Source organism: Mastacembelus armatus, chromosome 20 (genome assembly GCF_900324485.2).
Source record: "Mastacembelus armatus chromosome 20, fMasArm1.2, whole genome shotgun sequence".
NCBI classification, from domain to species: domain Eukaryota; kingdom Metazoa; phylum Chordata; class Actinopteri; order Synbranchiformes; family Mastacembelidae; genus Mastacembelus; species Mastacembelus armatus.
Window position 1 is genome coordinate 12,171,137 of NC_046652.1, and position 16,836 is coordinate 12,187,972.

The following is a 16,836-nucleotide window of genomic DNA, read 5'->3' on the forward strand; positions in this document are numbered from 1 at the left end:
TGAAGATTATTGCTTGAGACAGTAATAGTTAGTGATGATAAAGGCAATTCTAGAATTTGAGAGAACTTTCCAGTTGTTCATAAAGGGTATATACATGTTCAAAACATTACATTTAAAATGTCATGGACAGAACAACAAAATAATAACTACCCTTTTCTAGTAAAGGAACTTTTCTAGGAACCTTTTTATGAGCATTTCCTGCCATTCAACTGCAGGAGACTACTTCCCGGCCTGTTATTCACAACCCACAAATTTCCTGATCTCTTTGTAGTACTGTAGTGCACAGTGATGGAAGTAGCATTGAGACCTTTTACTAAGGTCATAAAATGATGCATGCAATACATTAAAAAAAATCTACTCTACTACTTTATGCTGCTTAAAGTAAAGTAGTAGAGTAAAGTATTAACTCAAATAATGCTCTTGATACAGTATTATTCATGAGATGCTTAATAGGGATTGGGAAGAATAAAAAGTTCTGTTAGACATGTTTTGTGAAATATCGAATAGTACAATACATACTGTATTCGGGTCTTGAACAATTACTTACATGAAACCATATAAGAAGTTTAAAAGGGAAATATCTCTTTGGTAGAGATACTAAAAACTCAGATGTGAAATAAGGTTCCCAGCCTGACAATACTTTATTGTAAAGGGGCACATGACAAAAAGACCTTTTTTTTATTTCTCAGGTGCTTATTTTTTATGTGAAGTACTAATCTAAAAAGCAGATGGTAATTATAGTTGTAAAATATAAGTAATGCAGTAAAAAGCATGATATTTGCTTTTTATATCATGTATTTAAATACATGATATTGCCATTTAAACCTTTGCTACCTGCTTTTCCCCTCTGGTTTCTATATGTTTATGCTGATATGCTGTAATTCCAGGAATGTAAATTAAACCATGTTGGTTTAGACTAACATTCACCTGGTTTGGTAAGTGTCATCATCAGCATGACAAATGGACAGCATCCTGCCCGTCATGTGGATTTCTGCGCAGGGAGAGACAACTCGCCAGTGACACTGTTCTTATGGCTGTCCTGCAAATCTGTATTCCAGGCTTTGGACTCAGTCTGTCTCCTGGTCTCCTCTGATGACATTCACAGACTCATCCTCTCGGGAGCATGTCCTCCGATTCATGGCTACTTTAAAACAGCCTCTTGTGTGCTTTCAAATCCTCACTCACATCCCAATTTGAACAAAATGAAGAGTCTAAAGTGCATTGTGTGTTGCAAATCTACAGCTAACACATTTTCCTCAGCTTTCAAGAGGACTATAGGATTTAATCATTGTTGTGGAACATGGCTGACCTCAGAGTGAGTTTAATACATCAGATTCTGGGTGGTCCATCTATGATTAGTCCAACAACAAACGTGTAGGATCATTTCCTTGAGGTTTTCCAGCATCTTGGCTTGTGTTACTCTAACATGAAATTAGTGGATGATAATGCATTTTTTAACTCAATACACAAGATTTAATGACTCAAGATTTTTATAAGCACCTCAAATATTTAGAATTCCACACACCTGTCCAAATATGTTATGACAACAGTGGTGCTAGGTTTTAATGATTAGTCAAGAGTATTTTAAATATTACAAAATTCCTCAGTTAATACCTAGTGTTTGTGGATTTGTCCGACATGAAAAGAACCATATACTTTACGAGAAAGTGGTCAGAATAGTCATTAACTGTAGAATTATATAGATATATATTTATGGGCAAAAACTTCAGTTTTTGGAATCTGTCGTTTGGTATCATAAGTCTTACAATGCCAAAATCACAACATCCAGAAGAAGTTCAGATTTTCCACAGAGCCATCTGTTAGCATGAGAAAGACACATTTCTTGAATCATTATTTTGATGGATGGATAAGACTTGGCTTTATTTGTTCAAGTCAGAGCTAATGCAGTACGTTCTACATGCAGCAGACAAACTAATCTGCCACTGGCTAAGGAGCCACTTCCAAAATGCATAATTACATGTGTCACTGATCAGAAAAGTGCTACAAGCTGCAGAAACACAGTGCTATTAATTACAATTTTCACTGTTCACTTTTCTTTCATCCATGGCTTTTACACTGAGACGCATTTTCGCGCAGCTGGTGTGGAAAGTTAAATAAAGGCTGCTAGCTAGTAGCATTGGATTTCCAGGTGTCCTGTAGTTATCTATCTTTCTTTTCCAGTTGCATAAAGCATCTGTTTATCCAGTCTTCATGGGCCATTGATGCTGCACACCCAATAAGCAGTGGTGATGTTCTAACTTCAAACAATGAATTTATGATACAAAATATTAACTTTTCTTACACATTTCAAACTTTGTGCATCTGATGAATTTCCCCAAAAAATGTTAAATAAAGAGTGGTGGAAGTAAGACATAAAATATACTAGATTTGAATGCAAACATAGGAAAATCAAGGTGAAGCATACTACTGTGCCTAAATTAAAAACAGTCTATTAGATGCAGAAGGTTTATTCTTCTGAGATTGTTGAAACATCACCCTGAAATGCCTAAATATTTTGGGTTTTGTCCACAACTATACAAAAAGCTATTCAGCTTTCTCAAAAATTAATCTGTACACTACTGAAATGATTATTAAAAAACCGTCTATCCTGTGAAAATAATCAAATAAAAAATAACCTAAACCTCTCTCAATTTTCAACTTTACTGTTAATTATGAAAGTTCACTTTTAACCTTGGAAAAAAACATGTGATGTGACAAATAAGTCCCAACTCAACATTCATTTACAACTTTACTTTTGATGACATATTTAACAGCATTGAATGTATTATTCACTATTAAAGACCACTGGATACTATTGAAAGATCCAGGAAAATCTAGTAAATGGAACTTGGATTAGGATAGGAATAGAAATAGGAATAAACTTCCTGTAAGTCTTGGTTATTACTGAAAACTGCAAGTTAACCAGCAGTGTCGTGTTTTACATCTCTGAATCACTGCAACCCTATCATTAAGAGAACAAATACCATACAGCTGTTAAAAGCCTCTTGAAGGCACTATGAGTGCAGATGGTGAAAGACTCAGCCTGGTTAGGAAATGAGAGAAGTGAAACATCTGGTCTTTACCCTGGACAAAGAACAACGGAGCAGTGGTGAAATGAAAGAGAAACTCATGCATTTTGAATGCACATATAGCCACAGCCAGGCATACTTGGCTGAATTCATTTGCCACTAATACCCAAATCTAAGCTGATGCACAGCAGTGCCACAGCAGGATCCCATTAGCATAAACTCTGCCTTACTTCTGAGACACATCTGGAATGTGCTTTGATACCAGAGGTTTAATGTAAATCAATTGGAGTGATCAGTGAAAAGACAAGATGCCTGCGTGATGAAGAGGCACAGCTGGATGTTCAGAGTGATGTCGCCTTAATGACAAAAGCCTGATGACTTTAAAAAAAAAAAAAAGTAATGTACAAAAACAGATTTGAGGGAAAGCTAAAGAAAATAAGGGCACAAGGAAAAGAAAGAGGGAAGATAAATTGGCAAAAGAGCCTGCAGACTTTACCAGAGACAGAGACAAGTGCACAGGCAGGGTCAAACCAGACTTTGATCTAGCCTGGTCATAAACTATAGCTGTAGGGATACTTGCACTCGTTGTGAAGCTTTGCTAAGTCATTGTCTGCAATGCTCATAGTATTATTACAGTTGCATCTGGCGGGGCAGATCTATTATTTCAGTGTCATTAGCCATGGCCCAGTTGACTTTTCCTGCTCTATAAGCTTCACTAGAGTATGTACAGAAATGAGGGACGGTAATTTTCTACTCATAAATCAGAAAATCTAATCAGCACAAGTCAGGGGAAGTGTTAAAATGAAAGTATCGGCTAATAAATAACAACCAGGCAGTAAGGATTTGAGTGAAAAAGAATCAAAAACACAATTGATTTATCAGCACTAAATGGTTACATGCTCCAGTTTATTAAAGGGAAACATCCGACTGGGAGAGCAAACTCCTGGGATAAAAACCATCTGGGTCTAACTCAGATTTTATTGAATACATGGAAGTTGATATTACTGTACAGTGTGGCGGCCCAGCTATCAGCAAAGCCTTCACTGCAGGAAGGTCTTACGTCACTGGACAACCTAAAAGACAATGGGGCCTGCTGGTTCTTTTACAATGTCCACACTAGGACAGGAAACTGACTCCTTAGCTCCACGCAACCCCCATAACTCCTCTACTTCTGGAGTTCAGCTATTCTCACTCTCAGACAGTCTGGGCATTCAGTTTTGAAGATTCAGCTATACTATTACCAGGAAATAAAATGTTTTCCCAACAAGACAACAAATTTTCTTAAGGGAGTTTCTGCCTCTTAAAGCCCTTTTGTGTATTCAGAAGCCTCAAACATCTCCATAGTCTCCCCTCATCACTTTATAAATCCTCAGCTGAGGAGGACAGCAGACATTTTGATATCCTAAGCCAAATTTAAAGGCACACTGACTTTTTTAAATATGAGGTTTTTGTGATTGTCTATTCACAGCACAGATTTCCCAGAAATAATTGTGCTTTATTCAGAATGGATCTGGTCTTTGGCAAATCACTGAAGTTGAAAACGTTTTTGTAACAGATTGTTAAGACAGGATGTCAAAGATGGGGTGACAGAGTTTGATTTGAGATGCCTTTCTATACAGTTTACTCTTCTTGGCAGTGGTGTGGGAGGAGGTCTCAGGTCTGGAGTGACATTTATGTTAAATGACTGAGGAGGGTAACTTTGGCTACACACACAGCATCAAGAAAACTGCACATCAGACAGGAATGGAAAAGTGAGAGCTGGCCCAAATGGTTGTTTTGGTTCTGATGAGGTGACCTCATGTGGTTAAAGCAAAAGAACAAGGAAAATGCTGAAACCTTTGTGGTTATAATCTTGTTAATTTTACTCCAGAAAGCAGTTACTTTTTGTTACGTAAGAATTTTAAAAAGGTTCTTTATAAGATTCAATATAATCAATTTATATACCAATGTATAATTGTCAAAGTAATGCTGTAGTGTAGCCATAAAAAACTACAGATTATAATATTTATACATTTTAATCCCTCAAAATTTTTCATAGGAGGGAATTTGGCAATGTTTTTAACTAATATTCTCCTTTACATTTTTGTCAAGAGTTACATGAGAAAGTTGATTGACCTCCTGTTCCAATGTGTGCATGTTAATTATGAACCTATAGCCACAGGAAATTTGTTTAGGTCAGCATACAGATAGAAGAGGGAAACAGCTACTGTGGCTCTGTCCAAAATTGAAAAACTTTCTTTTAAAACCTGAACTTATCCTTTTATAAAATGTGTTCATTTGTATAGCTTAGAAGTGCTGGTAGGTGGGGTTGTTTCAGCACTGAATACGTCCTAGGCTACATGTTTCCTCAGTTTTATGCTAAAGTAAATGGCAACTTGCACTGTGTTCATATTTAGCATACAGCCATGGCATCTCGTATGATCTTTGTCTCAACAAGACTATGGGGATATTTACTGAACCTGTCATAATTTACTGTCAGGTGTGCAAAATATTATATCACCACAGTGTTTGCATTTAGCAGCTTATCAACCCATATTAAGGATGTAAATAATAAATAACAGCTGCCAAGAATAAGAGCAGTGGCACAAATTTGAAACCTGCTTTCTTTCATTCATGTGCTGAGTATATTTGCATATTCTATCCTCCCATATTTTGTGACCTTGAATGGGAAGGCCTTAAAATGCAAATGCATGAGTTCAACTGTTCAACTTCCAGCTGTGTTGTTTTTCTTTGTTTTTTTTTTTTTTTTTGAATTATTATTATTAGTCAAAACCCCCTGGCAACTTATAAATAACAACAAATGCATTTTCACTGTTTTTAAAGAAAAAAAATTAAAAATTAAAGAAACTTAATAAATACAGTATGTCCCTAAGACTACATCTACACACATAGATTCAGTGGTGCTTTGAGCTATTGCCAACATATTATGGCAACATGCTCAAAATAAAAATGCCACCATGCAGATATAATGCAATTCTAATATCACCTGCTTTGTTATCATTTCATTTAATAAGCATTATCAGTTATCATCACTCCAATAACTAAATGCCAGAAGAGGTTAACTGCTGGTTAGACAGGTGGCAGTATTTCTGGTAATATTAATCATGTACACCATCTTAGCTTAGCATGTTAGATTGCAAACATTACCACTGAATACAAGTGCAACTGGAGATGATGAGAATGCCATGAATTTTGCAGGTATTTCATAAATCAGTAGTGCACAAAACCTTATCCTAATGACAGTGTTATTATAGTTCATCCTGAGGAGACATGATTGTCTGTACCAAATTGCATGGTAATCTTACAGCTATTGAGATATTTCACTCTGGACCAAAGTGGTGGACCTACTGACAAGCCAACAGTGCCATGCCATAAAGTTCAAACGATGGTTCTCTGTAATTTTTAATAAAACATAGTTCTATAAAACAATTTATCAAACCAAGGCTCCCTGAAGAAAACTGTCTAGAGAGAAAAATTTTCCTCTCATTTTTATACCATTACAGCTTTAGCCACAACTGACATTTCCCTGCTTATGTAATGAAACAAACCACAGAATAAAAAGAGGGGAGGGGAAGTACAATGTGTCAGTTCAGCTGGTCCACAACTGTGGTCATATTGCCACATAAAAGCTCAAAGACCCAGGTGTATCACAGTAAAAACATCGCAAACCAAAATCTTACAGGAAGCGAGTGTGTGTTTTGGCCAGGTGGCATCTATCCCAACTCCTGTCGAGCATGCTTCTGTTGTAGAACTTAAAAATGTGACCCTGATGAAGAAAATGGTAAATGCGTTCAAAACAGCAGGATTAGCGCTTCCTCCCTGAGACAGAGAATGGGAAGGCCTAGGAGTAATCAGAGAAGAGTTATGAGATGGAGAGTGCTGAACTGCCTTTTCTTCCCCTCCTCCTCCTTCTTTGGTAAATTGCTTTCACTTGTTTTCTTTTTTCTTTTGCTGCCCTGTTCTGTGCTTTTTCGCTCAGATTTCCTGGCTCTAGGAGCTGTAGAAAGGAAGGGGGGGAGGAGTGGGGATAGCTGATGGAGAAAATCTGAGGAATATAGCATTGGTATCCTTTGTCTCTGTGCTCTCCTTTAGACAATTTCAAACTAGAATTAGAAGTAAACCACTGATTTTTCACAGTACAGTTTCTGTGGGGTTGATGAAAAAGCCATAAAATAACTGCAGGCTGTTGGTTGGTGTCCTAAGTCTGAATAGTGAAAAAGGACAGATTCTTATTTCACCAGTACAGCCTGAAGTTTATGAGTATAAACTTCTTGAGGCTGTGAATATCTGCATTAAACGAAAAGACTCTTTCCTTTAATCCTCCATAAGAAAATGAGTCGTCTGCCAAATATTTTCCTCCAAAAACAGATGTTTCTTCATATAAACAATCTTACCCGCCTGTCTGACAACTTCCAACACAAATTTAGGGCAGCATTAAGTTACATCAAGACTTCAAAAGTTCGTCAGAGCACGGTTTGCCAAAAGGTTTTTAGCTTAGAAGAACACAGCAGTAATAGCTACAGATGAATGATAAACTTTACATTCAAAATTCAAGTGGAGGATAAAAACTTAAATCTTCTCTATGCAGTGAAAATGTCCCAGTGGCAATTGACACACACAAACACCTCATTGCAGCCTCTTTCACATTTGGCAAAGCAAAAATCAACAGTGAAACACTATATATCTGTCTGAGTAAACACAAGTGAATTGGCCATCAGTGTGTAAGGTTAGCTTACAGATGAAGTGTGAGGGATTTGTTGCTCTTGGGAGGGCAAAAAATATTAACATGTTGGAGACTGGATTTTTCTGGAGGAGCTGTTTAGACTGGAGCGCTAAACCTCACACTGTCTTCAGCACTGTGAGGATAATGGGAATTCAAGATGAGAAATATCAGGTGTATTTATTGCTATTGTATTATCAGAGTATCAAAGCTTACATAAAAATATTCTGAAATAGTCTTTACAGATTTTGACAATACAACACTATGTTACCTAACCTATGTTACCTAATTAGCTTAGCTGTCTGTCTCCTTAGCAAAACATGCATAAAGTAAAATCATTGTCTGCAAACCTCATCCATACATATAACTGTGTATCATAAGTGACTATCACTTCACACTGTGCCACAGTAATATTGTGGTAAAGAAGGGGCCAGTTAGTCAGCTATTGAACCGGAGATTCAAAGTCACCACCATGCAGAGCAGTAAGGAGCAGTTTATTGTGCAAGTTCGTTTTGGGTCTCACTAAACTCTGCGGTGGCTCAAAAGAATTTATTGCAAACCATTCATAGCTTTTGTTCATTGCAACCTGCTTTATATGCTGAAATGGGCAGGATCTCTTCCTGAGGACTGCTGTGCTTTTTGCTTGGTGTCATAGGGCAGATTTTTTTTTAACTTTGTAGATGTTTAAAAAAAAATTTAAATATTCTCTAATTTCTGTTTCTCAAGTGTGAGTAAATAAAAAAACTTCAGCAGAGAGAGTCATGTGAGATATATTTTCTGGTCTATAAGTTGCACTGGAGTATTAGTCACTTTTAGCAAAAACAACCTTGTCGAAAAGAAAAAAATATATATAAGTCGCTTTGATGTATAAGTGACCTTTCTAATTATACCAATTAACACATATAAACGTAACTCTTGTGCAAAGTCTCTAATATCTTTATACAAGAAAACAGATCTCTGAAGAATTGGCTAAATGATATATGGCTTTTGATAAGCATACAGAAAACTGCATATAGATTGTGAGATGTAACCATTCATTATAGCATTGGAGGTGATGTGGAAGGACAGACTGTTATCATTGCTTCCTCTCTGTCTCCTCTGCAGACAGAGAGGAACTCGACATGTTCGTCGTTTCCTCCATTCCCTGTGTCTCAGCTGCCTTCCTGGTGCCATTATAAACGGGTGAAGGAGCTGACGCCAAAGCCTGGGTACTTTGACATGATCTCTGTCCCCGTGAGTCTGTGTTACATCAGTGGCTAAATCTTGACACAAGCTCCAACTGATACAGCAGGATCACAAAAAGAATTTATAGCACACGGCCTGAACATCTCTGGGTGTTGTCAGTTCTGCTCCTGCAACGTCTGAGGCACATTCCTAAGGTACCCTGAGTTCAGCTGTGCCAAAGCAAACCCCTGAGGCCCAGTCAGGGTCACAGTGTAGCTCCTGCTGCAGGATTCTTGATTTCATCCTACAGGAAGGATTTACTGTTTGGGACTGTGCCATTCAATCTGTAGTTTATAAGCAACTCAGCTGGGTCAGGCCACCACAAGGCCGTATTAGTAATAAATGCAAACAGAGACAGTACAAAAACTTGCCAGATGACTAGACGACTCAGTTTGTTATCGGGAGGTGAATTTGTTTAATGTTCTAATATTGACTTTCTGGGTATACGGGACATGTTGGTGCTGTGGTGGAAGACCATTTGAATAGTAATATTAGGACTGGATGAAAATTTTATTTTTTTGTTTTAATAAATTTAAAGACAATAGCTCTGTAATTCTGAGTTCATTACAGCATCCTTCAAATTCCTCTGATGCCATAGTTTGTTTTTTTTTGTCTCTTTTCAAAAAACAAACAAAACATTCCCCATGAAAATTGATACCTTCTCTAGTCATTCATTCCCAGACTGTTTTGGATCTTACACATACGGTACATAAGAATGTCTGTTGAACAAAGAAATACCACAATCCCTTTGTCATAAATACAGGTTGAATCCATAACTAAAAAAAATAAAATTAAACACACTCATGCTCATAATAATAGACTCATGGGTTTTTGATGATTCAGCCTGGTCTGTTCTAGTACAAATACATTAAATCACCATTAAATCGTGACTGACTGTCACTTGTGATATATTGAGCACTTCTGGACCGCCTAAACCCATCACATGCCAACAACACTCTTTTAAAAATACATGACCAAAGGTTTATGCCAAATAACATTCACACATCTCCTGTAATACAAAATATATCTACAACCCACGAGCAACAGGTCATGAACAGTTTATGGGATGGGTGGGGTTAGCTGGTTGCCGGAAATCTAATTATTTTAAATTAATTTGGAGCACATGGCTCTTCATGCAGGATATAAAGGGCCAAACAAAACACTTTATAAGCTAACAACGCAGTTCTAATTAGAAAAGAAATAGAAAATAAAAGCTGCATTTTTATGTATCTGTATTTATTGGGGCTCCCCAGTTGCTGAGTGGTTTCAGCAGACCTCCATTTACAGATGCACAATGTCGTCGGTTCAAGTCCAGCTGCCTACGTTTGCTCTGGGTTTCCCAACTCTTTCTCTGCATCTTTGTGACTCACTTTACAAATACAGAAAATAGGAATCTTGCAGTGATAATAGGATCATAAGGTGTATTTTTGTGTTTTTAGAGGTGTCAAGCTGTAATTTGAGGCTATGTGTACCAGTTCAGAACAATTTGTGACGTACAACATTAATTTGGCTACATAGAAATAATAACTAACTATGCCAGTACAGCAATGACATTACTACAACATAAGGGCACTGTAGGTCCTAACCTGAATACTCCCAGTGTGTGGTGGGGAAACAGCCCAGACTGCTTCCTGATTAGTTTAGCACACCACATAACAAGGTGGGCAAGGGCTGTGTGATCTGCCACTGTGTTTGTGAGTGTGTTTGTGAGTGTGTGTGTGTGTGTGTGTGTGTGTGTGTGTGAGGGTGTGTGTGTGTGTGTGTGTGTGTGTGTGTGTGTGTGTGTGTACGTGCATGTGTGTGTCTATGCTTTTTTAAGGAAGGGGTATTTGACTGTGGCTCTGGTGGTTCTAGACCATGTAATTACTCCCACTTAGCATGGAGAAAAAAATAACAATTTCAGTCATAACACGGGGGAAATTATGGTCGGGAAACCACTGACCATGGACTATACTCTATCTATATATGTCTATCTGCACAGGTTGCTCTCCAAGTAGACACATTCAGGACAATTATCAATTTTCCCAAAATACTCTGAGTGTGCTTCCAGCAGCGCCTCAATGGACAGATCCAAGTGAGTCAGCATTTCCAATGAAGTCAAATGAGGAACAGTAATCTGCCCTGTCTTAATGCACACTCACAGGAGCACATCGCTCTCTATATTTAGTCAGGTAAATCACTGATCTAACTTCACTAAAACTGACACACATTTTGTGTGAAAGCACAACATCAAATGTCACATGTGGAGTTCTGCTCCTTTTCTTTACTCTCTGAGAAACACCTTGAAATCTTCAGCTGAGTGACAGTTACAAACACAGGCTGTAGCTGGTATTTATTTTCTTGTGGGCAGCTCAAAACCACAAGAATACTACATTCGTTGTGCCAGAGCAAATTTAAGATCGGTTGTGACAATGCATGAAAGGAACAGAGTGAGTATATGTACGTGGGTATGAGTGTGCAAAACAGTCGGTGAGTCACTGGTCAACTTAGAGAAGGACAGGATAATGATTGCACAAAAGGAAAGAGACCACAATATATCTGTGGCAGGGGCTGATAAGGTTTAAGCTCAAAATCACTGACTCAGTGATTACTTCACTGGGTTCTGAGATTTCATTTTCCCTGACTCATACTCTTCCAACATTTGCCATGGGAATTATAACACACGTCAAAACCTAAAAGAAGATTCTCTCTCTCTCTCTCTCTGTATTGCTTAAAATTACACTTACTGTCATTTTCATTTAAGGTGATATGCCATGTTGTGTTTTCAGCTTAATAATTTGATGGTAAATGGCTACAAAAGTGCAATTAATCCATGTGTAAGTGGGGAATATATTCTTGCGCTTATATTGTGCAGTTACAAACATTTGTACAATATTGTACTAGGACAGTTTCTACCAATTTGCATTTTTTAAAAATAAATATAAAAATCTACCATAATGCCCTACATTTTTAATCCATTTTGAATGTTATCACACCATTTAATATGCTGTTATCAGTCGTCAGAAACATAGGGAAGGGTTTAGTTGGGTGCTACTCCACCTCATATTCTGTTTACAATATCTCTGTCGGCCATTGGACTGCTGTTTATATTGTTATTATAATAAACACCAGTCTATGTGTTCACATGGACCCTGATAATCTACCAATAATTAGAAGAACAGCCCAGACTGTCCTGATAGAGAGGTCGTAAACCCTTAATAATTCACTTAGTAGAAAATATTAGCCAAGTGACCATTTGATCTGATCATTACTGTCCAGAATGAATATATTCTGTGCATGCCTGCCCTACATGGGGGTAATGTTAGGTGATGTGGTGAGTTTCCAGAAGGGATAGAAACATGGAGGCAGCAAACCAAACTGTTCTGTTGCTGATAAATTATCTTATTGGATCAGTGTCAGACGATTGAGTTGGAATTTCGAATCAGCCTGATTTTAATCGGATTGAAGAAATATTGTCTAAGTAACCACAGCTAGTGATTTTTACTCATCTCAAAATTTCTTTGACTGATAGAAGTCACTTAGTTGATAAAGTGCACCCTCTGGCCTACTGTTTGGTGCAGTTTGCCGAACCACCAGATCATAATTACCATGTATGGGCAAGATAACAACTAATAACATGTGTTTAATGGCATGATAACATTTGAACTGGTTGCATTCCTCCACAACACTACTAGTGGTTAAGTTTTGGTTATTCTTTTTTTTTTTTTTTTTGGATTAAATATATATATATATATATATATATATATATATATATATATATATATATATATATATCTTATTAAGATGCAAATTTTGTTCATTAAAAATATTTCCTAGACAGAACAAGCTCTGATTTAAACAGCTGCAATACTTTTGGTCGATGTCATATGTCATGGAGAAGTATAAATTAGATTTTTTGGTAGTTTATTCAGTTTTGTTGAAATAAAGTAAGTTTGCTTTTACTGACAAATTGTTATATATATATATATATATATATATATATATATATCGAACATTTGAAACAGCTGATGGCAGGAGGCTTTAGAAGGGATCTCTCAGATGGAAGGTTTTTCTGAACAATAAGTAGGCATACATTTTACATTCACAACACATACACCTCCTGACAAAGAGGAGCAGTTCCTTATATTATCTCTGCCAGGGTTGACCTATTGTCTGGGCAAACAGGAGCCTGGGGAGATGAGAGGGAGTCAGGGAGCGGCATTAAGATGAGTAACAACAACCACTGAGAAGAAGGTGAACCTCTTTTCCCCATTTTCACTGCCCAGACCTTCACCGTCTACAGCAAAATGCCCCTTGCCCCCCTCCCTCAAGCACCTCCCTCTCTCTCTGGCAACGCTTTGAGCCTGATATGACCACAGTTTAGATAAGCATTCTTCCACAGTGAGAAGCCAGAAGTGTTTTTTTTTTTTTTATTCTTTTAAAACAAAACCTAAGAAATGCCTTTGGTTTCTGTGTTCTGATAGGAGCTGTGAGTTTGTTTTCAATTTAGAGTTATCCCACTAATGCAGGTTTCTCTCCAAAAATAGGCAGTCCAGAGAGTTTATAAGGAGGAGAAAGAAAGGAGTAGGTGGAGGAAGAGAAGAAGAAGAGGGAAAGAAGAAGGGAGGGGAGTTTGGTTAATGAGCACCAGATGCCTTACCTTCAGTGGTAGCCACATTCTTTGGAGCTTTAGTTGGTGTGTGATCTGTGCTCGAACTTATGTCAGAAGAGATGCTAGAGCTCCCTTTACCTGCAGGGTAAATGGGAAGAAAAACAAAACTAATGAGATATAGCATAGTAACTTTAAGATGACAAACTGCATTTTTGATGTTTTTATTTAATTTTGGATGAACGATTACTTGGCACATGCACAAAGTCTCTGCTGGTGTGTTTACATAAATGTCCAATGAACTCTCCCAAAATTCTTATTCAAGAAACACTCCTGTACAAGGTAAAAGCATCAATTTATACATAATATATATATATATATATATATATATATATATAGCATACTTTTATATATATATGCAGCATACTTTTAAGGAAATAGAGTCCATGCAGTCTCTGTGACATCAAAGTGTTTTTATTAGGGATTTAGGATTAGGATTTATATTTCTATATGGGTCACACAGGAGACCTACATTTCAAAGACATATTCTTTTGTAGCAGGCTTGCCTGCCTTGTTGACTGCAGGCTGCCTGTGGAGTCGTTGTTTATGGCAATTCATTCCTCTGTCAGATCATAAATGCAGCTTTGTGGCTTTCCTGAGAATAAGTATGTGTCTTTCAGCGAGCACAACAGGCCGAAGAGGTATTCCCAAACAGTTACACCCACATGGACATCAAGTGCAGTCACCCTAACCGACTCGACAGCTCCCAAAATAAGCAATAAATACAAAAGATTGTGCAGAGTGCAAAAATGCAACCTGTGTCTCCACACTCAGCCACACCAAAGACACATATAACTTATACGCAGAAAATATTTTGAAAAAAAAAACAAACAAACAAACTATGTAGCTCATACAGTATGATTGTGAGTATGGCTGACATTTTGTGGTGACATCAGTGAGCCAGCAAATCTGCTCAGGCTCTTTCAGTCCTCAGAAATGACTCAGATATTCATGAGAAGCTTACAGATGCCAATGTAAGACAACTTTTCTAATATCTAAGCAGAGCAGAAAGCCTATGCCCGGGTCAACAAAAGTACAGTTATTTTAGAATTTAAATGGCTGCAGCACTTTTGTCCCCAGCATGAAGAAGTCTTCAGGAAGGTTTGCTTCACACATGTGGATCTGTGTAGGACCAATTGTTTTCTGACTTTCATGAAAAAACAACTTTCAGAAAAGCTCTAGCTTCCTGTCTTATGCTTATATAATGTGTTGATGGAAGGTTGCTGCATAGCTGTGACCAGTGTGTAATTAATTGTGCAGTCACACTTGAAAACAGATGTGGACAAATGGACTCCAGAATTCTCTACTTGAAGGCTGAGTAAGACACTGTCTTTAGATGCTATCAATATTTACTTTAGTGAAATGTCAATAATTAGAATAAATACCCCAAACATTTATATACAGTTAAGCTAAAATAATCAACATTTTCATGAAATCAATACCAGATTTCGATACTTTTAATAGTTGCATTTTTTAGCATTAACAATTGATTGTATTTAGATATTTGTTCTTTTCATAGAGGTGGAGTACACCACTGCTTGGTTGGTTTTATCTGATGATTAACAGAAGTTACAGTCAGCGAAGGAAACAAACACAAGAAAACCGTAAAGTTTATTTCCATTGTCGTCCCACCAAATCCCAAGTTATATTCAAACTGCCTACCTATGAGCGATAGACTTAATGGAAAATACTTGCCCATATACATTAATCAGAAAATAAGGGCAATTAATGACTGACTTTTCTAATAAAACATATAAAGCAGCAATCATTAGTAAAATAAGTGATTAGTTCATTGACAGAAGATTAATTTCTAAAAGAAGAAATCAACATTCTCTTGTTTCTGCAGTGTTTTCTCCAGTGACCAATGTTCAAAGTCAGTATTTTCTGGTTTACATTGTTGTTCATGATTGTAACCTGGATATCTTTGGGTTGTGGTCTGTTGGCTGGACAAAATAAGACCTTTGAAAACATCACATTGGGTTTTTAGGATAGTCATTTGTATTGATTGTTTGGTTTAGAAGAGAATCAAGGTTTATGTTTGTTTAGATAAACTGTTAACAGATACAACAGCTTTCATGCTGCTGTATTTCTGACAGATTATCCACCAGTAAACTAGGTTTGAATCTTAATTACATCATAAAGCTGCAAAGATGCTTTGAAGTAGAAATATATATGTGTTTAAAATTCAAAAATCTTTGAAAAAAAAGCCTTACCAGTAGACAAATAAGGTTAACATATGAAGGCTCACACGCATCTGCAAGATTATTAACTGGAAAGAAATTAGCTTTTCTTGCTTCCTTCAAAATGTGTTGGTAAATCCCAACATGGTAAATCCCAAATGTGGTGATGTCACATCAAGCAAAAGCACAAAAACCTATGTATGCACACATTATACTGAATTTAATGTCTATGTTTCAACTGCACAGTAAGCTTTTCTGATGTTATGACATGGACTATGTGAGCCATTGGTGGTGACTATTGTGTAATCACAATAAAGTCTGCATAGTAGTGGGAATATTTTATCACCTGACTAATGTCTGTTAACCTGATAAGATTTTTTTTTTTTTTTAAAAGGAAATTTTGCTGTAAAGTCTTAACACACAGATGTTAAAGTGAAGTAAAAACACTCATATGTAGAATATTTTAATGTACCTGAACAGTCTGAAATCCTAGGTGGAGCCGATCCACATGTTATTTATAACAACATGAGTTCCACTATTTTCTGCAGTTGTTGACTTAGGTAGAGGGCTCACTGGAATGTTATTTATGCAAACATTTCTGCTCTGGAGACAGAAATAATGTGTTTGCTAAAGCAAGACCACAGTTTTTTTTTTATTTATAAATAATAATGCTGGAGATTAAAAGTTAGATGAAAAAGTGAGTGTGAGAGGTGGGCCTCTTATGAAAAGATTGTATCACTGTTGTGGTTTGAGAGTCAACAGCCTCAGATTTTGGTTATCTTAATATCCTAAAAAAACAAGGATTAATGTTGTCTTTCCCTGACTATATCCTGCATTCCAGCTGGATGAAACACTTTCTGAGTTTATCTTTTAGCTGACTAGGATGAACACTGAATGCCTCTATGTGCTTGGCAATAATCACCACATAACAGTTGGGTCTTATATTACAGATATCAGGCTCAAGAGGCAAAAAGCTATATTATTTGATATGGTTGGCCTATATGGCACATCTTAAGTTATTCTTAGATATATAAA

At 36.9% G+C, this 16,836-nt stretch overlaps 1 protein-coding gene across 8 annotated transcripts in view; it reads right to left on the bottom strand.

Annotated features, from left to right (window-relative positions):
* The window catches only part of LOC113121374 (F-box/LRR-repeat protein 7), a 33,194-nt gene that overhangs the window by 9,669 nt on the left and 6,689 nt on the right, over positions 1–16,836 (bottom strand). For all 8 annotated transcript variants that reach the window (XR_003294712.1, XR_003294711.1, XR_003294709.1 and 5 more), the window contains one exon: positions 13,613–13,702. Coding sequence is in view for 3 of the 8 variants with exons in the window: in XM_026291749.1 (XP_026147534.1) it covers positions 13,613–13,702 (90 nt within the window). In the remaining 5 variants the exon portion in view is untranslated. The remainder of the gene's footprint in view (positions 1–13,612; positions 13,703–16,836) is intronic.